The sequence below is a fragment of the Rhinolophus ferrumequinum genome, chromosome 23, assembly GCF_004115265.2.
Source record: "Rhinolophus ferrumequinum isolate MPI-CBG mRhiFer1 chromosome 23, mRhiFer1_v1.p, whole genome shotgun sequence".
In the NCBI taxonomy this organism is placed as follows: Eukaryota; Metazoa; Chordata; class Mammalia; order Chiroptera; family Rhinolophidae; genus Rhinolophus; species Rhinolophus ferrumequinum.
In genome coordinates, this window is record NC_046306.1 from 6,705,567 (window position 1) to 6,726,931 (window position 21,365).

Genomic DNA, 21,365 nt, shown 5'->3' on the forward strand with positions numbered 1-21,365 from the left:
CTCCCCACTAGGGGGCAAAAAGACAATAAAACAACTACCACTAGCAGTCACCAATGGAAGGTTTAATTAACAATTAAACAATGGTTTAATTGTTAGTGTATCCATTTTCATTTTTATATTTTTCCAGTTTTATTGAGATATAATTGACAGTACATCACTATGTGTGTTTCAGGGGTATCGCATAAAGGTTTGGCTTATATCCGTGTATTGTGAAATGATTACCACAATAAGTTTAGTTAACATCCATCATCTCATACAGAGCCAATAAAAAGAAATGGGGGAAAATTTTCTCCTTGTGATGAGAACTCTTCGTATTTACTTTCTCAACAACTTTCATTGACACCGTCCAGCAGTGGTAACTATAGTCTGATAACTATACCTTACATCCCTGGTTCCTATTTATCTTATAACTGGAAGTTTGTACCTTTTGACCCCTGTGCGTTCACTGATTCATTCATTCAATATGTTCGATCACCTCCTGGTTCCAACGTTAGTATTTTCGTCATCATTTATTCATCCCAGAATTACCTAACCCCAGGGTTCAGGACTTTAGTTGTTGTTGTTGTTGTTGTTGTTGTTTTTGGAGGCCAACACTTGAATTTAATTAGACTTTGGGTACAGACCACATGGAAATTGTATGTCTCATAAGTAACGTAGTTCCAGTTGGTCTTCATTTGTCTCGATCCCAAATCTCAATATGAATGACTATGGCCATCCACTGCAGAACTTCTTTTGCATTCTCCATTTTGTTGTGCTTATGGTAGCTGAAAGGCCATTGTCTGTTTGTTATTTTAGTCAGTGAAAGGGAATGGAGGGATCACCCACCCAGAAGAAATAAATGGGAAAGACTCCAGATACCAAGTAAGTGACCTGTAAATTTGGTTCGGTGGTGGGTTTAGCTGGCATCTTCTAGCCTCTCTCCAGCCTCATTTCCAATGCAATTCTCAACAACAGCCAACTCATTAACATCTCTAGGTTAAGCATTTACTGTGTATCAGGCACTGACTCGGGCTCTGCAGATACAAGCGTGAGTGAGCCGCAGTCCCTCAGCTCTTTCTTATTGCAAGGCTGTCACACATGCTCTTCCTTCTTCTCCTTCCTCTCCTACAAGTCTTGACCTAAATGTCACAGGGCGACTCCATTCAACAAGTATTTCCTGAGTGCCTCATCTGCACCGGGCATTCAGGTCCCCACAGTGTCCCAGAAAGAGTCACCTCTGGCAGTGTGAAACCAGGATGAACAGTTTGCCCAGGACTTGCCTGGTTTTAAAACTGTAAGTCAGATGTCCTGGAACCCCCTTATTCCCAGATACACCAAGACAATCGGTCCCCTTATGTTTGGCATTTCACATGGGCCAAACTCCGTGTCATATAGGCTTTCCATTGCTAGCTAATTCAATCCTCCCGACACCATGAAGTATGATTTCTTTTATTACCCCCATACAGGTGAAGAGGCTGAGAGAGCAAACAACTTATTCTAGGCCCCACAGCAAGGATGTGATGGAATTAGAACCACACCAGTTCCCTTTGACTCCAGACACTAAACTCTTACCCACTCACTGTCTCTTAAAATCTTCCACACAACAGAAACAGTTAATGGGGTGTTTGAACAGGGTCACTGGTTTCCGGACTTTCTAAGCAGCATTGTGGTGGGAATTTCTGGCTCCTTCTAAGGCGAGTATCTGCTCGGGGCTGTCGGCTGTACTTGGATATCTGTATCTTAGCATTCGCTACAATGTTGGCAACAGGGATCTGACAGATATTCAGGACATGTTGTTACAGAACAGCTTCTTGGGGTACACCGGATGTCTAATGCTTCTTTCTCCAAGGAATTCTGCCCCCCACCCCGGGAGCTGCAACCTCGGGAGGCCTCAGAACTGGACAATCTCCTGTCTTCTCACTTATTTCTAAGGGGTGGGCTTTTGGTTTAAGTAAAGTATGGGTGAAAGGCTTTGACTTCTTAATAGATTTTTTTTTTGTTATCTGTAAGTTACCCAGCATTTTCTAGAATTTTGGATTTTACAGACTCATCCCTCCAAATTGTAGGAACCAAATAGGACTGTAAACATTTATTTCACTTTAGCACAAAAGAATGTATAAGTTCAAAACTAAAAGTAAAACAATCATCATCTTTTATCACTGTTTCAAGAAACAAAAGGGCAGTTTCACCCCAGAAATCAAGATAGACATAAAGAAAAGAATAGCCACCCCCAGGAAAAGAGTCACATGCATTTGCAAGTGGAGAAACCCTCTTAAAGCTGCATGCCCCTGTGAGGGCTTCAGGAACAGCTGGCTCCAGGGGCATACGCAATGCCATCAGTATGGGGCACTTTCTCCCTCCCTCTCGTCATCTCTCAGCTGTGCTCTCCTCTGTGTTGGCTTGCTTTTCAAGCATTCTTTCTAGAAATCGCGGTGGCCCTGGAAGCTCCAGGCTTTTATCTTCAAACCCAACGGAAAGGAAGCAGGACTCTCATTCGGTTGTTTCAGCAAAGTTCTGAGATTAGCTCAGTTTTTCTTTGCTTGGCCACCCTGAACCAATCACAGCAGCCCATTCACATCCAATGCTCTGATTGGCCAGGCCTGAGTCACATGCCCTTGTCCAGGGGTGGACTTAGTTTGCCTAAAAGCCAAGGAATGCATGCAAAAGAAGAGTGGTTCCCCAAGGGAAACCCAACTTCTGGTACCAGAAAAGGGGGAAAGAATGCTTGCTGGGAATGAACAAAATTAATTAATGAATCATTAGATAAATAACTAAATGTCCCCTACTGTGGCCTTGTGCCATAATTAAGTATTGGCACATTTTTCTTTTCTCTTTTTTCATTTTACCCAGGACTCCTGAAAATGCAGACACCATCCAACATGTGAACATCTCTGTTTTAACATATTTATTCACCTGCTGTTGAGAGTTGTCTTGCAGCCACTAAAATGCATTTTGTTTGAACTTGCTATAGACAACAGACTCCACAGAGAAAGCCATCACACCACCAGAGCCGGAGCCGGCCGGGGCAGTCCAGAAGGGGAAAGAGTGCTCCTCGAAGGACAAGAAGGCGACGGCTGAGATAAACAAGCAGAAAAGCAAAAAGCAGGAAGCCAAAGAACCGGCCCCATGTGCCCAGCCGGTTGTGGTGGAGGCGAACTCACTGCAGGGCGGAGACAAGCCCCAAAAGAGACCTGAGAAGCGGCGGCAGTCCCTCGGGGGCTTCTTCAAGGGCCTGGTAGGTGGACCCTTCACCTCTCCTTCCTGGGCTCTGGGGCCAGGCGTGTGGCTCCCACTTCGGAAGGGGACCAACTGCCTAGGGGCTGGGGGACATTTGTCAAATGATATTTACGGAGTACCTGCTGTGTGCCAGGCGCTGTGCCAGGCACAGAGAGCCAGGCCGACGTGGGCCTTGCTGTCTAGAGCTGACGGTCACGTACAGGATGGATGGATGGGAAGGGCGAGGAAGCAGAAGGCAGGCATGTGAGGGGAACTTGCGTGTGAGGACGTGGCCTGGCCTTGGGTTTAGGAGGAACGTCAAGGAAGGCTTCTCAGAGGAAATGTGGGATCTTAGGTTGGCTGGCGGGAGGCGGTGGTAAGGGGAGGTCTGGAGGCCGAATGTGTGCCACGCAGCGGAAGCTGTGCTGGAGAGGTAAGAGCATGCAAGGCCAGGGAGGTGGTGACAGGGACAGGTGAGCACAAGAAGCATCCATGTTCGGCTATGGCCAGAGGGAGCCTTGGAGAATTTAAATCAGGGAAATTGTTCTAAGCCTGACCCTGGGGGCTGAGTATACAGAGGTGACTAAAACTTAGGTCCTTCCCTCCAGAGAAGCCCCGTCGGGACTGAGTGGAGGCCAGACATTAGATGATTAATCTTTTGCACTTCTTTATTTCTATTTGGTTCTTCTTTGTCTCCTGCCCTAGACTATTGGCTTTGGGAGGGCAGTGACCTTACCTGTCACAGGCAGATGCGCGGTCCTCCCCAGCATGGTGGCTAGAACATAGTAGACACTCCTTACGTGTGTGTTGAATGAATGAAAGGGTGGATGGGGTGAAATACGACACTAGAAAATGTGTCATTATATTTGGGATCATGTAAATCCTGGCCAACAAAACAAGGAGAGTCTGACGGGTCACTACGCAGATGATAAGCAAGGTGACCAATCATAAACCAAAAGGAGAAACAAGTAGAATCCGATCTCAGATTCAGGGGAAAGTGGGCTGAAGCTGACGGTCAGGTATAGGATGGAGGGGTGGGAAGGGCGAGGAGGCAGAAGGCAGGCATGTGAGGGGAGCCTGCGTGTGAGGACATGGCCTGCCGTTACCTGCCAAGCCGTGGTGCAGTGGGCGGTGTCTAGCGTGGGGAGGGTTGCATTCCAGAAAGCTTCTGAGCTTAGAGCTCCAGTGCCTCTCTTTATTGGTGGCTGTCGGTTTCTTTTGCCAGAGGGCCCTGGGGTGTTCTCTTCATGTCTCCTTATCCATGAAATTCCAGGATCTAGTAGGATGGATCTAACCAGTAGTTCCACTCCAGGCGTGATTTGCAGACATTTGGCAATGTCCAGAGACAACCCTGATTGTCACAACTTTGAGTAGGTGCTATTGGGACATTGCGGGAACCAGGGATGCTGCTAAATGTCCTATAGTGCATGGGACAGTCCCCTGCAAAGAAGAGGTATTCAGCCTAAAGTGTCAGTAATGTCAAGGCTAGACCAAGGCTTTGCAAACTACAGCCCATGGGCCAAATTGGCCCACCACTTGTTTTTGTAAATAAAGTTGTATTGGAACACAACCACATACGTTCATTTACGTATTGTCTATGGCCCCTTTCACACTAAAACAGCAGCCTCAGTCCAGGCCCTAGAAACCTAGAAGCTTGTTCCTAGATTTGAACCCAGCTTTACCACTTAGTGGCCATGTGACCTTGGACAAGTCACCTTTCTGAGTTTCAGGTGCTCTATCAATGGGGCGGATAGCACCGATGTCACAGGGTTAGCATGAAGATGAGATGAGATGGTGTAGAGTGTCCTTAGAACAACGCCTCGCACGTTGTAATGTGTCAGGAGGAAATAACTGTGTTGTGAGTCTTTTACAGCCCCTCCCTAGGTTGTAAAGGTATAGACATGAATAAGACACTGTCGTGTCCTGAGGAGTTTGTGATTTAATCACTGCATCAGGCAGTGGAAACGGGGTGGTCGGGAATGGCTGAGCGCTGCGGAGGCCGGCTCAGGATTCGGGGACGTGGGACACAGAAGCTGGATCCACTACATCGTAGTGGGGAACTCGATGGCAGTGACTTACCCTCCCTGAGCTTCCTCCTTTGCTCTGTAAGTGACAATGGAGTCGACGTCCAGGGTGCTGAGAGGACCAGGTGTGATCCCAGCTGTGAGACCAGTCCCACGCGTGGACTGATGAGGCAGCAGGCTCACAGGACAAGGAGTTAATTGATCAGAGGTCACACCACCTGAGAGGAGCAGAGCCGTCCTCAAACCCGGTTATGGCTGACTCCTGAGCCCAGGCTTTCCACGTGCCATGTTGTCCTGTCATCTTGATGTTCCCAAAGACTAACGCAGCGTATTACATATAGTTAGAGGCTTGATAAATGGATATACTATACTGTATATTATCGTATACTATGTATACTCTACTACATTCTGTTACCTGACACTGTGTGTGTATACTGTACTATGTACCCTTTACCGTAGTATATTCTACTAGCCTACCCACACTGTACACTGCTATATGCACCATTCTCTACTATTTCTATGGTATATACACCATACTCTACCCTCTGTGTTATATACACTATATAATACCGTGGTGCACTATACCGTGTGCACTGTACTATATATGTTGACTGTATATATGCTATACTCACTATACTAGACTTCACTATATGCATATGTATAGATACTATACAACATACACTCTCCTACATTATGCTGTCCTACACGACACTATCCTATCTATATACACTATATATTCTACTCCATACGATAGGCAGTGCTCTGTATACTTTACTGTATGGACAGCGAAGTACTATATACACTATCGACACGATCTATACTATCTCATATTATACTATACTGTAGTCACTATACTGTAAAATAGGGCCAACCGTAATTGTATCCCTGATACATGCAGCCAGATGGATGCATCTCACATCCATTCTGCTACATGAAAGAAGCGAGACTCGAGAGCTATATACTGTGTGATTCCATTCTCAAGAGCTATATCACTGTGTGATAGGACATCGTGGAAAAGACAAAAGTCTAGGGATGGAGAACAGATCAGTGGTTGCAGGGTCGGCGGGTAGTGGAAGGGGTTGCCTACACGGGGACAAGGGAGGTTTTGGAGGTGATTGAATTGCTCTATATTTTGATTTTGGTGGTGGTTACATGACTACTTGTGTTGGCCAAAGATCATAGATCTGTACACAAAAAGGGTTAATGTTATTGTCTGCAAATTATACTTGGCAGAAAAGGTAAAATAATAATAACAACAGTAATAATAGTCCTTGACTCATAGAGTTTATCCAACCGCATTCAGTCCATACAAAGGACTACCTATTGTGTGCCAGGCGCTTGCTAGGTGTGGAGGATACAGCAGACAATCACACAGAGCCTCCATTCTGGTGGAGACAGACGTTAGACACATAACATTGTTTCAGACAGTGATACGTTTTGTAAAAAAATTAAAAGTGTGTTTAGAAAGTGATTAGAGAGGGTGACTGAGCGAGCTATAATTGTTGAGGGTTTTCAACTCCCCAGGTACTGTTCTAAGTGCATTGCAAGTATGAACTCACTTTATCTGAGAACAGCCCTCTGAGATAAGTTGTATCACCCCCCCTTTTAAACATAAAGAAATTGAAGCACAAAGAGTTAAGTTACTTGTCCCAGATTTCAGAGAGCTAGACAGTAATAAAACGGGGCATTGAACTTGGATGTCTGATTGGAGACCATTCTCTTATCCGCTACCCACGAGTCAGGTGTATTTCTTGAACACAGCACCTGGTACAGAGTAAGTGCTAAATAAATGGCAGTGGTTGCTGTTGATATTACACATCTTCAACAGGATGCACCTTCTTTGTGTTTTTCTCCAGGGACCAAAGCGGATGTTGGATGCTCAAGTGCAAACAGACCCCGTATCCATTGGACCAGTTGGCAAATCCAAGTAAACAAATCGCTAGAGTTCTCACCAACTCCTCCTGCCACCATGATGCCTTCTCCCTACTCCATCTCCTCCCCCAAACCCACTCCATGTATATATCTTTCCTTCTGATGGCCATCAAATGAAATTCTGCCTACAAATGAAGCCTGAGCTGTTGTATATTGAGGTGTATTATTTACGTCTCTGGTCCAGTCTTTCCTGGGAAATAACTGTGAGGATGGTTTAGCAGGGTAACGAGTCAGGAAGCGTTGATGTTTGCCCAGGGTGGGGGAGGAGGGCACGGAGGAATGCATTCTGGTTAAGTTATGACAAATGGCAGTGATGAGTAGGGTGCAGGAGAGCAATGCCTTCTGGAAGGAATTAAGCTTTGTAGTAAATATAGGCTCATCCTCTAAGCTTGAAGAGGAGAGATGAAAATCTGTTTGTTTAAGTTCACATTTCAAGGAGGGAGAACATGGGTTCTGTGTTGGGAGGTTGCCAATTTCCGGGAACGGAATGTGTGGGGATTGAATAAGAGTTGTTTTTCAAATAGGGCCCTTGAAAGTTACTGAGGAGAGGGAGAAGATTGACTGGAGAGGGCTTGAAATGATTTGGGGAAACAATTGCTTTCTGAGGCTCAGGGACAAGGTTGAGGATTACAACTTCAAAAACAAAACAAAACAAATAAATGAAGTTGCAGGTTTATTTTGCAACACAAGGGGGCGTCCGGGGCTCCATTTTAATCCTGTATCCCTAACAAAGGTTGTGTCCCGGCAATCACACATCATTAATTTTCTCAGATGGCTGGGGGGCTTGCTTCATCTGTTCTGTCTGACACTTACCTCAAGTCTGTCTGTAATTTCCTAATGTTCTCAGGATGTGCTCTGATAAAACCCTCCCCATAACCCCTGTTAATAAACATTTACAGAAGATTATTCAAATATCTGAGTTTTCTTTAATACGCGTACAGAGGAGTAAATAGGACCATGAGTCTATTAAGATGTAATTCAAAAGTAGCATATGATTGACTGATATCATGTACACTGTATCTTTCTTTTTCTGATTTAATAAAAGAAATACATTTACACCTCAAGCATCTTTTACTGTTCCGCTCTTGAAGCAGGTGTCTCACACTCTATGTCTGAGATTCCTTTATCTTCCCCCAGTATAAAATCAGTGCTTTTCCTCCAGCTTGCCTGCTCTCCCAGCTCCTCCTCGATTTCCTTGTATGTGGGCACCACACACACATACAAATGTGTACGTGTGCATTTGCATAGACATACACACACGCGTAAAAATGTACTGGCTTGGACCAGGCTGCCTAGAGCCGAGCCTGACACAGGGATTCTGATGCATGGATGTACTGAGCAAGAGCTCCCAGGGGAAAGGGAGGAGGAGAAGAAGAGGGCGGGAGGGAGCTGAGCAAGGGTTGGGCTCAGCTGCAGTGGAGTTCCACATTCCCAGGGGGTTCTGCAGCATGAACTGTAGCACACAGTGGGTGCTGCCTGAGGCAAGGGGGCCAACCTTTGTACCCTTGTTGGTGAGTCGTGGGATCCCTTAGCAGCTAGGGGATGAGTGCAGGGGCAGTGCCCACTACAGATACACACACACATACACACACCCAGATTCAGATATGTATTTACACCACACAAGCACACATTCATACATACAAACATACATGCATACAGGAACAGGCAAATGCACGCTCACATTCATATTCACACACATACAAATAGATACATGGAACTAATATAGATCCACACATACACACTGGTTCATACAAATCCATCGCATGTGGGATCCGTCACATTGATCGGAGGGAAAATTAAATACACTCTCCCAAGTCTGCTCTTTAGACAAATAAAACCATGGCTTTGGCAAAAAGGTGTTTAGAAAATGTGTTTGGAGGAGGGAGGGAAATATATATATATATAACTTGATAAAACCAGATAAGGGGGCCCCTGAGTGCTGGTGTCTGCCAGCTCCCAGCTTGGATGGGCTGAAGGCTCAGTTTCAAATCAAGACCAGAGACCTTTTCCTTGCAGCTGAGTGAGCTTCTTCAGAACTCCTGTCCAAACCTGGAGATTACTCAGGATCTGTGACTCACCCAGTTGACAATGACTTCATGCCACTTCATGTCCCAATACTTAACTTGGCACGAATCGGGGGAAAAAGCCCTGTGGGGAAGCCCATGGTGGGGGGGGTTGACTTTCCCTCCGCCAGGGTCATCAGAGAACACCGAGTTGATTCAAGGAAACCAGGCAGCTGGTTATTCCTTTGTCTCCAAACACCAGGGGGGTTGCCTGCTGCGACCTTTGGTGAGCTCCAGGCCACACCAATCCATTGAGAAAGGGGACAGTATCATCTGCAAGTTTCACCTCACTGGGCACAGGGGCTTTTTGCCCTGATGAGAAATGCCCCCCACACACACACACAGGACTGAGTCACTAATGCAGCAGACCTCCCATCCCCCACCTCCTGAGGAATAAAGTTTTGTGTTTTTTTTAAGAGGTTCTTTTGCTGAGAATTTCCCTGAAAAGCATGCCAACAGTTTCCGTGACTGGTTTCCCATCCTCCTGGCCAAAAAAGACAGCAATCTTTTAATGAAATTGCTTGTTTGTTTTTAAAGGCCAGAAAATTTAAGCCAGAGCAGACTCAAAAACTGAATTATTTGGGGATGCTAAATCCAGTCGTAGCCTAAGAAGCAAGCTAAAACTCCAGTTTCGAGTTTTGTGTGGGTTTTGTTTTACGGGGTTTTTCTCTTTTTTGTGTGTGTGTTTTTTTGTTTGTTTGTTTTCTTGAGTTGGGACCTATTCCTGAGCATTTATAATAAATACTAATTTCCATGCCTCAATCTGACCTAGAGTGAAAAAGAGCAGAAACTCCCGCCAAGTGAGCTCAGCAAAGCTCTTGGAACAGGTTTCACAGAGAAACTAAAGTTCCTCAAAATATGGATCCCAGATATGCCATTCGGGACAGCAAAACTGCACACAGCAAAACATTAAAAACACCCTGAAACTGAAAGAGAAATTAAGACCTGGGGGAAAGGGCAAAAGTGACCTTTTACAATTTGTGTCCTCATTTACATATTTACTTATTTATTTTTAGGTGCACAGGGAAGTGTGTCTTCTCCAATGTCAAGAAGAAGTGGCCTTTTCCAAGAATTGAGCTATTGAGCTGAAATGGCCGCCATTGGGAAAACAAAAAGCAAAAAAACTCTGCTTTCCAGTTTCAGCTGATGGTGACTTTTGACTGATACGCATAAATGAATTCGTTGAAAAGTGCAGTTGTTCTCAGCAACCATTAAATCCCTCATGAATTCATTATTTTGGGGAAGAGGACACATACCCAAAGAAATGCCAAAAGGGAAGAGAAAGAGAAAGAAAGTGAAGAAGTTCTTGTGTTTTGTTGTACCCCCTGCTCTTTAAACAAATTATCAGGGATTTACACACACACACACACACACACACACACACATACACACTGTAGCTGGATTGTCCTTGTTTGTTTGCAAACAGTCCAGATTTAAATTAGATTCCAAGAGGCTAGAATCCGTCTGCTGGCTCTTTCAGGAGTCCCGCTGGGCTGGCTGCTTCTCAAAGAGCCTGGAAGGGAGCAGATTTCTACACACTGGACCTGACAACTGTCATTTCTTATATCAGATAGTCCCGAATTCATCTTAAGCTTTAAAAAATTAAATCAGCTAGCCTACCTGCCTTAAAGAGAAGGAAAGTGATTTCAATTATTAGCTCACCAACGTTGCAAACACAGAGAACGCGCTTTGCAGAAACGTAAGATGATAAGGGTTGCTTTTAACCATCCTCCCAATGTCCCTTTTCTAAGCCTTTTCTTAAAAAGGCAGTTCCCATGGTGAGTAGAATCAGGCTCCTCTGTGGTCTAGACCGTATTCACTCTATCTGTGAAAATAAAGTGGTCCTGACCCGCTGGAAAGTATGGGCTCCGTTAGGGAGAAAAGAAATTACTTACTGAGCAGCAAAATCTGTAAATTTGTAATTCAGATCTTTAGTGCAGGCCTGAATCCCGGTGAGGATCCAACCCTTTGCATAAATTGGTTTTCTGGGAAGTTTAACCCTTTCGCCTCTGTTTCTCTTCCCCAGAAAGCTACTTATTCCAGCGTCTCCATCCCCTGGCCCTTTAAGGAGCCACAGCAGATGCAGCAACCCAAGCAGCTTCACTGAAACAAGGGTAATAATAATAATGCGTTAGGTTATCACACTTCACGGTTTATAGAATGCTTTTTGAATGTATTATCTAATTTAAAGCTGTATGCACCTAACTGAATTTAATTTCTTCCTTTGTTATATTTTGTTATGAGGGGAGGCGCAGGCACCTGTGTGGCTTTTTTTTTTTTCCCCTCAAAGGATCACTTCTTGACAAAATGGCCCCCAGCTGCATTTCTGACAAAGATTACTGCTTACGTGATTGACTCTCATGAGAGATGTTTTTATTTAAACCTGGCCACATGAGGGAGTTCCAGGACCTGGGGTTCTACAATCTCCAGCCAGGCCTTTTTCTCTGATTGCCTAACTGGGAGGTTGGGCGGAAGCAGTTCTTAGGAATGTTTGTTGATTAACTTCTAGAAAGTGGTCCAGTTCAAAGAAAAGAACTAGAACCAGAGGGCTAATGGTTGTGCTCCCACTCCCCCCATGCTCGCGGCAACTCCACAAAGTAGGTACTATTATTAGCCCATTGTTTAGGAAGGACCTTAAGCTTCTTCCAACACTGGGCTGAGAGGAGTGGAAAAACCAACCAACCAACTTGATCTTTGTTTCCGGGGGCTGGGATCACAGAAGGCCTGGACATGGTAGATACATAATAACTATTGGTCGAACGGATAAATTGATAGATAAACGTTCTATGGCCACATCCACTGGGAAGTGATTTGCCTCTAGTGTGAGTTTATTTCAGTCCCGAGTATTTGGTCCCTCTAATCAGATCGTCCCCCTCCCAGGTGGCCATCCTCCTAACAATCAACATCAGACCAACATCAGTACCACCTGAGAGAGAACTAGGTAGAACTGCAAAGTCTTGGGCCCCACTCCAGACCCAGTGGATCCAAAACTCTGGGGCTAGGGCCCAGCAATCTGTGTTTTAGCAAGCCCTCCAGGTGGTTCTGATCCATGAAAGCAGTTGAACGCCACTGATCTAGATACAGCTACCGCTTCACTGAGCATGGACTGAAAAAGACCAGCCCTGACGATGCAAAGGTAGCAGCTCACACTGGACCTGACTGAATGCCAGATATTGTGAGTCACAGGAATTACCTTGTTTTCTGCCCATTTTACAGATGAGGAAACTAAGGCTCAGAGAGGAAAAGCAGTTTTGCCCAAGGTCACACATGGCAGAGCCAAGGTTGAACACTCAGCCTAACCTCTTCAAGTCATGTTTTCATGTTTGTGGGAGAAACAGGCAGGCAAAAAGACAATAATAATATGATGTAAGAGCCGTAAATACAGGGTGTTGTGGAACTCAGAGGAAGGCGCTGCCACAAGACCACAGGGAATGGAGTTTGGCTATGTGAGGTCGGGACAGTTGAGCTAACTCACAAAGAATGAATAAGAGTTTGCCAGAGGGGTTCCCAGCAGAAGAGGAATGTAAAAGCAAGTAGTTCCGCATGGCTGGAGTGAGGCTGTGACGAGGATACATAAGATGGTGGGAGCTGGAGAGGAGGCACAGACCAGACCAAGGATGTGTGGTAAGGAGCCCATAGTAGGAAGTTTAAACTTTCTCCCAAGGGCAGTAAGTAGGGAGTCCTGGGAGAGATTTGAGCTGGAGAGGGACAGAGTATGATTTGTTTTGGTTGCAGGTAGGATTTAATACAGACTCAATTCCACTAATGTTCATTGAGTGACCCGAACTCTTGACTAGATAATGTATAATCATTTTCTTTCTAACCTCTTTAAAGAGTGTAAGAAATGCTCACTTACATAAAACTTCTCCATGGCTTTCGCCCGTAAGAGGATATGTAAATGCCTATTTCCAAGGGTCATAAATGTGCAGGTGGAATTTGGCCCATCCCCCCACGTCTGTAACCCAAGGCTGGGAGGTCTTGAGCAAGTTACTTCATTCCTCAGAGCCTTAGTTTGTTCCTCCATAGGATGGGAATAATCATAGTACTTAGAGAGTTACTGAGAAGAGTAAATGAGACAATGGATTTCTAGCTTGTACCTATAGTGCCTAGTGAGTGCTAAGTGCTTCCTGAGCATTTTTGATGGGATACGGATGGCATTTGCCCAAGATGGACTGTCTGTGTTTTTTATCATGGGCTGAAAGACCACCCAATCTTTGGGACACCCTTAGACTGTGTCCTAGTCTCTTCCCATCCTGGTAATCAGTTGACTGGCTAGCTGATCGAAAGCAAGAGAAAGAAGGGAGGAGAGAAGCAACAAACAACGCTGATTTGCCCTGGTGCCCATCCCATTCTAAAGTAGCCGAATTTCCGGGAAGGGGACTGCCTTTGGCTTCCTTTGGTTGTATCTGTGTATAATATTAGGTTGCCATAGTAACAGAGGCTGTGGCTGCTGCGCCTCATTTCTCTTGAGCCCACCTCTGAGTTCACCTTTAGCACTGAGAGCTTCCCACCTCAAAGGGCCCCCTACCCCCACCCCTGGTTATTTGCTCTCCTTCTTGATGGCTTTTTCCAGAGGGCTGTGGGAACTTGTTCAGTCCATCTGCAGGATGTCCTGGAAATGCCTGACATTTTATATCCCCGGGGCAACCCTCAACCAATGAGGGATGGAAGATGGCAGATAAATATCTTAGCTTCCCCATCTCTCACTGGGACAATTTTGAGGTGTCCTCAACATGTTCCCACAAGGGTCCCCCGCAAGATGGAACCAACCCTAGCTGCCCACAGTAGTTTCATACTCATGTATGCACTCTCCCTCCTATGTACTTCCTGGGATCACTTCCCAAAATAAACTATCTGCATCCATGTTCTTGTCTCAGGGTCTGTGTCTAAGACATAAACGTCTGTGTGTCTCACTCAGGGTCCTGTCAGGAAAACCTAGCCTCGTGCCCAGTAGTTTAAAGGAGGGAAATCAATATGGACACGAGTTTTAAAGGTGCTGGAAGAGCTGAAAAGGCAAGCATGTAACAAGGAGGCCATCTAGAGATTAGACAGAGAAAGAAGACACAGCTACCATTAGGGCCAGACAGACAAAAGGGAGCCGTGATGTTACCCTAGCCAGAGAACCTGGATGCCCTCTGAGAAATGGAGCCCCAGGAGGGGGCTGCATGGGGGTACCTGGGACCAGAGGGGGCTATCCAGAAGCACTGCCTTTCTGCTGATGTGAGAAATATATCTGGATGCCAGTGCCCTCCCCTGGCTGAACCTAACCAGAAGCCAGTTAGCAATGGAACCTGGGTAACGCAGTTTGAAGGGGAACATGGGAAGAGGAGGTAGAAGTATAGCGGCAAAGGCTGGCACATTCTGAAGCCCTGCTTTGAGAAAAAAACAAAAAAAATCAGGGAGAAACTTTAATTAGGGCCCCACCCCCCTACCCTGGATCTAAATCAATGAGCATGTGTCGTATTGTCCCAGGGACAACCCGGTCACCTCCTTTATCTTCAGAACAGAATACAGACTCTGGCTCCAAAAGGCCTTGGTTAGAATCCCAAATCACTTAATGTCTTCAGACTTCACTTTCACATCCATAAAATGGAAGTGATAGTGGAATCCACCTCATGGGGTTGCCATGGGGATTTAATGATACGTTCCATGTAAGGCACTTAGCACTATGCCTGGCACACAATAAGCGCCTAATAAAGGTTCATTCTTATCGGAACATTTGGAGCTTCAACTGCTCTGCGAATATCTGGCAGTCTATTAAAATTCCTGCTCAAACTTGTTTCTTCTCCTCTTTGCCACTCAAACCCGCGACTCCAATGTCTAGAATCTACCTCTAGTCTCTACTTCATTGCCTTAAAAAAAAAATTTAAAAAAAAATCCACTTTCACAGAAGTTCTGCCAGCACTGAAGGAACAACAGCCTTCTCCTCCCTTCTTGGCTCCCAACCCTCTCTCTGCAACCCTCACCCCCGCCCTCTCCTGGCTGGCCAGCTGTTCACAAGTAGCTTAGCAGTTTTGAGGATACAAAAACAGGAAATTATGCACCAGTCCTGACTAAGGCTAAAAACTCATGTGCAAACCCTTCATCATACAGATTTCTTCAGCTCTTAAAATCCAGGGCCTTGAAAAGTCAGGTTCCTTAGCCAAGATCTCTGGATTTGCTTAATCATTTCCTTTGCAAATGTATAAACCTCTTTAACCACGAAGAAGAAATGGTGAGAAAGAGGGAGGCGGGAGTTGAAAATGTTTTAAGTCAACCACAAGACAGGACAGGAAATTGTGGAATTGGGGGTGGGGGCATTTTTCTTTAATCCCTCAGTGCCACAGCAGCCTAAGATAGCAACTCTAGAAGAAATGACCATTCGAGGATATTCTTTTGCTGTCAATACTGACCTAGAGGGAAATGTGTAGTCTTCATTCAGGGGCCTTAGCAGAGAATGTTAGAGCAGAGAAGACTCTGAGAGTTCCCATCTGACCCTTTATTTGACTCAGGCAGCAAACATTTGTTGAGTGCTTACTCTGCCCCTGTACTGTGTAAACAGAACTAAGATGGGCTCCTGAACAGGCAAAAAACTTCCCTGCTTTCTCAATGTCAGGTGAGAGTTAAAGTACCTACTGGAGGCTTCCTGCCATGAGAATCTAAAGTGGGTGATCCAAAGCTGTTTGTTGTTAAAGTCCCTGAAAGACAGTAATAAGTGGCTTCCTTTGCCCTTCCTTCTCACTTTCTCTGAGCTTGCCCTGGCAAATCAGAGCTATATACTTTATTAATCCTTAAGGTAATTTATTATCTTTAGCAGTGATTTTTATCCGAAACTGGAGACCAAACCATTAATGTTGATCCAGCATATAAATTGAAATGAGATGGGATGGGATGGAATGGACTAGAATAGAATACCTCATGATGTATTACAGGCAATATGGATAATATTAATTACTAAACGTGTCAACTCTGGAGTCTACTGGCATGGATTCAAATCTCAGTAAGTGTACTAGCTGTGCGAGATTGGACAAGTTGATTAACATCTCTAAAGCTCACTTACTTCAGGGAAGTACAACACAATAAAGAGAAATATAAAATGTGATATTGGATATTGCCATCTCTGAGGTTCTGGGGTCATTTATTTTCAAAAAGTGCTATTCTGACCCCTGTATCTTTCCTTTGGCCCCAGACTACAGCTACTCTTTTGGGGAAAACCAAAGCCATGTAGTATGTAAATCTTCTCTTTAGAAAATTAGCCAAAAAGCTAGTTGCAGACCATCTCGCCTACTGAAAACAACTACAAAAGCTAGACACCCTTCTCCCGCCGCAAGAAAAAGGTCTGAAAGCATGCTAGAACAGACACAATGCTCCACTTCCACTTCACTGGAGAGCAAAACGGAGACTGGCAGGTGACTTTTCAGCAGTACTGATGGAAGTCAAATGATACAACTCTTTAAAAATATATATAAGGGCTGAAAGAAAATACCTGCCAACCTATAATTCTACACCCAGTAAAAAATATTCATCAAAATTTAAAATGAAATAAATGCATGTAAGACAAAATCTTAGTGAATACATTACAAATAGCCTCTAACTAAAAAAAGACTAAGGAAGTTCTTTAGGGAGAAAAAAAATGATCTCAGATGGAACACTAAAAATTTAGGAAAGAAATTTAGGAAGAGCAGCAGAAGGATAAATATGTTGGGAAATCTAAATAAATAGTGACTTTACTAAAAGATAATCATTTATTGTGGGGTTTAAAATATATGTGGGATTAAAGTATATGACAGCAATAACACAAAATGTAGGCAAAAAGAAAAGGAAATTAAACATGTCCCAAGTTCCTTGTGTTGCCTGAGAAGTTCTAAAAGCACTAATTTTATTAGACTTTAAAAGTCAAGGATCATACTTGTACTCTGTAGGGTAATTTAAAAAGGAAAGAAAAGAAAATATGACAATAAGAAGCTAATAGGAGCAACAGAATGACTGAAAAAAAATATAAAGGAGAGAAAAGGGAACTCATAGCAGATGGAACTAATTAAAAACAGCTAGTAATATATTAGTATTATGTTAGTAATTACATTAAATGTAAATGGACTAAATACTTCAATTAAAAGACAGTTTGTCATACTAAATAAAAATTTTTAAAAAACCCATCATATTCTGCTTACGAGAGGCAAATCTTAAATATAAGCATACAGAAAGGATGCAAATAGAAGAGTGGGAAAAAATATTGCATGCACACACTAACAACAACAACAGAAAAGCTGATTATTCTAGTACCAGATGAAGTAGATTTTAAGGTAAGGAGTAGTATAATAGATGAGGTATTTTATAATAACAAAAAGGGTCAGTCCTACCAGAAAGATAGAGCAACTCTAAATCAACAAACACTTGCTAACATAGCCTTGATATATATAAAGCAGAAGCCACTACATCTAAAAGGAGAAATAAAGAAATCTACGATGATAGTGGTAAACTTTAATAGTACTCCATCAGTAACTAATAAACAAATCAACAATAATAAATCAGTAGGAATAGAAAATATTTGACCAATCCTATTTATACGCTTGAATTAATTGACAGTTATAGAACAAACAACCCAAAACTGAAGAATATATATTCTTTTTTCAACGGCACCTAGAATATTTACCAAAACTGACATATGCTAGCCTGTAGAGTAGGTCTCTAATTTAGAAGATGAGGTGGGCAGCATTTGCTGTCAGGTTGGATGTGAGTGTGAGAGAAAGGGGAATCAAGGTTGATGATGATGGAATCAGAGCTCTGAAATCAACAGGGACTAACTCATGCTGCACAGTTAGCATTTTGGAAAGATAGACAGGTGCTTGTGTGTGTGTAGCACTCATAAGGTAGTCAGGAGTATTTATTTACATGTGTGAGTCAACTTGGGAGCGAACCTGTGTCCAACTGAACATGAAGCAATTATTGAAACTTGGTTTTTAGAATATTCCCAGGGTGAAATAATTTCCTGCTTTAATCACCCTGTTCTCAGTTTAAGTGTCTGCTTGTCTTATGAACTGGGCTGGCATCATCTGTTTCCATTTGGAATGGTGGGAACACAGAACAAACACTCCATGAAAGTCCCACGGAGTTGACAGATATTACTGAAAAAACAAAGCCTCAACCCAATTGCTGGCCTCTTTTATCAGAGTGTGACTGGTTCTTCCACGGCCTGAGTATCAGCTGTGAGTCTGGCTCTGGGAGCTTGATAAACAAGAGAAACAGAGACCACTCCAAGATAGCTGAGGAGGCATCCACTCCAAAGGCCAAATATCAAGGAAGTACTGTAAGAAATCACACATGCATGGGTTATGTACCCTTGTGTGATGTGTTTGGGATGGAAGTCAAGAACATTTTGGAACCAGTTCTACAAACTAGCTCTAAGACATTGAGCTTCATTGAAACATCGTGTCTCACTTTCTCCACTGTAACATGGGAGTGACGGTAGGGCTAGTACCACCATTACAGAAGTAAATCAGATAATATTAACATGTACAGACTGCTCAGGGTAGTGCTTGGGTTTGAGTCAGCACAAAATTAGCATTTGCAACTTTTATCATTATGCTGTTTCAAACATTTCTTTCCCTTTTTTTTTTATTATGAACCTATAACTTTTTTTTTAATGTTAGGGGACAATATAGGTGAAACAGTCCATCATAATTCCAACTCCCTGACTCAATCTTATTTTTACATAGCCCCTTCAAATGTTTTTTATTTTGCTCATTTCATAGTTATGAAAGTGCCTGGTATATAGCAGGTACTCAATAAAATCCATACTGTTGGTCCAATTCAATGCAAACTATTTTATTTTATACTTTGTACACTTGAGTTATAAATATATGATATAATATGTGTTATAATATATTATAGTATAATTATAACATACACATTACCCTTACATTGTGTTATAAGCCACATGATTATAATTGGTATGGCTCCAGGATACGGCATTGTATCAAGGTGCAGCCTTTGGCTAAGCCACTTCTCTTTTGCTGTGCCTTTATACATAGAATTACTACAGACCATACCGCCGTAGCAAACAGTTCTCTACACAATCTTCTGCCTTTTTAAAAAATTTCTTAAGACAATCATAGAATATGGAATTAAACATGCGAAGACAAACCTTTAAGTTAGCTGAGAAGGGAGCCCAAAAAGATTAACCCAAAATGGGACACCTTCCTTAAAATCAGGTTGCAATAAAATGAACTCCACGGGATGATGAAACCCTGGGGGTGATCCTATTTTCATTTGAAGCATTGCTTTTCACTCTTTCAAAAAAAAAAAAAAAGTATTAAAACCCACAACTTCCCCAACACAGATCAATAAAAATTTTGATGTGTTGGTGAACAGAGACAAATTTACCCTGAGTAGAGATAAACATAAGGAAAGATCGCATCAGATCTGTGGTTCATTCCAAGATTAGCTTGACAAAGCTGCAGAGAAAGATGTTCAGCTATGTATTATGTTTCCTGAAGCAGGACCCCAGACAGCTTATGAGGTGTTCGGGGGGGTGGGGGTAAATTTCTCCCTGGTGGTGCTGGGGAAGCAGGAAGAAAGGGCGAATTACAACGAAGGCGGCGGGACATGGATACCCACTTCTCATAGTAGTGATGGCGACTGCAAGCCTGGTGGTGCAGGGTGGGGTCGCTGGAGTCAGGCAGCCGTGGGCCTGAAAAGCTGCTTTGCCCCTTGTTACCTTGTGACTATAAGTAAGTTAAGAATTGACCAGGGCAGGGTTCCATCCCAAGTCTCCCAGCCTCCAAAGTCTCTGGGCTTCCACACATAATAACGCTACGCTCTCCAGAGTGGTTCTTCTCCTATTTTGGTTGATTCCAATGTCGCATGGGAAGAATAGCTGGGGAGAAGGCTATCGCCCTTTCCGGAGAGAAGATGGTAGCTTAGATTAGCATGGTTACTTAAGAGGTGGCAGGAAGTGCATGTTTTGAGGTCTTATTTGAATAAAACATGACAGAATAATATAATCTGTATGAAACCCAGTCCTGTACCTGAAGGGGCCTTAAGCACTCTGCCTGGAAGCTCATAGTGCCCAATAAATGGGGTCACTGGCTCCCCGTGGTATCATACCCCCGTGGAATTGGGTGCCTTTGCTTTTCACAGGAAAATCTGCAGGTTAACAAGAGTATCTTTCTCCCCAAACTGTCCTTTCTGTGTTCATCCCATGAATGACGGCTGTAAGGTAGGGTGAGAAGAAAATAAAATTAAGTAACCTGAGAACAAAGCTACCAGGTCAATGACTGTTACATGTCCACTCTACGTATTTTATTCCATTTCATCTTCAGAGGAACCCAATGAGGTGGGGAAATCTTCCTCCCCTTCTTTACACATGAGAAAACTGAAATACAAAGAAGTTACAGAATATGCCGGAAGCCACAGAGCTGTTAAGTAAAAAAGCAAGGATTCCACACGGGTTTGTTTGATTCTAAAGTTTACAGGCTTAATCATGGGGCTGCATAACTTCCTGCCATGTTGGTGGAAAGGAAGGGGATTTGGTGTGGGGTAAAGAAGCAGTGTATTACATCACACTTTCAGGGGCAGCCTAAGAAAACGGGCCAAAACAGTTGCCAGCTTATGGCTCCAGCCTGAGTTCTGTGTTTTCTCTTGTAAATTTAAGAACATGCAACAGTCCTTGAGTTGGGAGAGGGAGGAGTTTACGTTTGTCACCCAGCATTGGGGAAGTTTATCATAGTTCTAGGTCCTTTTAACTATATGGAAGCCTGACATTTGACATTTGGATAAAAGGCAAAAATAAAAGTCTCCAAAAGGCTGCTTTGGGCCTGCCTGCCTGATTCTTTGCCAAACAGGAATCCTTCCTTGGCTGTCTTCCCTTATAAATGATTTTCAAACTACAGTCTTAAAAAACGGTTCCTTTGGGGAATTATAAAAGCAATAATGTTTTCGATAGAAAATTGTTGTGTCAACAGAAATGCACAAAAAATAAAATCACCAATTTCCCCATCAGCCAGAGAGAAGCACTGTTAATAATTGAGTGCTTTTTCCTTTTTCCTTATGCATAGATACATATTTTTGTAAGTGCAATTGGACTCAACTGCATAAAAAAGTCTTGTAGCATGCATTTTTTAATCAAACATTGTATCACCAGCATTTCCCTATGTTTTAAATTTTAGAACTT

General features: G+C 43.4%; 1 protein-coding gene across 14 annotated transcripts in view; it reads left to right on the forward strand.

Annotated features, from left to right (window-relative positions):
- The window catches only part of BCAS1 (brain enriched myelin associated protein 1), an 84,331-nt gene extending 70,276 nt beyond the window's left edge, over nucleotides 1–14,055 (forward strand). For 4 of the 14 annotated variants that reach the window (XM_033094941.1, XM_033094939.1, XM_033094934.1 and 1 more), the window contains 3 exons: nucleotides 796–861; nucleotides 2,951–3,214; nucleotides 7,076–7,416. In XM_033094941.1, the coding sequence (XP_032950832.1) occupies nucleotides 796–861; nucleotides 2,951–3,214; nucleotides 7,076–7,150 (405 nt within the window). In that variant the 3' untranslated portion in view covers nucleotides 7,151–7,416. Of the gene's footprint in view, nucleotides 1–795; nucleotides 862–2,950; nucleotides 3,215–7,075; nucleotides 7,417–10,230 lie in introns of those variants that run through there. The other 10 variants (XM_033094936.1, XM_033094937.1, XM_033094943.1 and 7 more) reach the window with 8 other exon arrangements.
- Nucleotides 14,056–21,365: the final 7,310 nt, after the last annotated feature.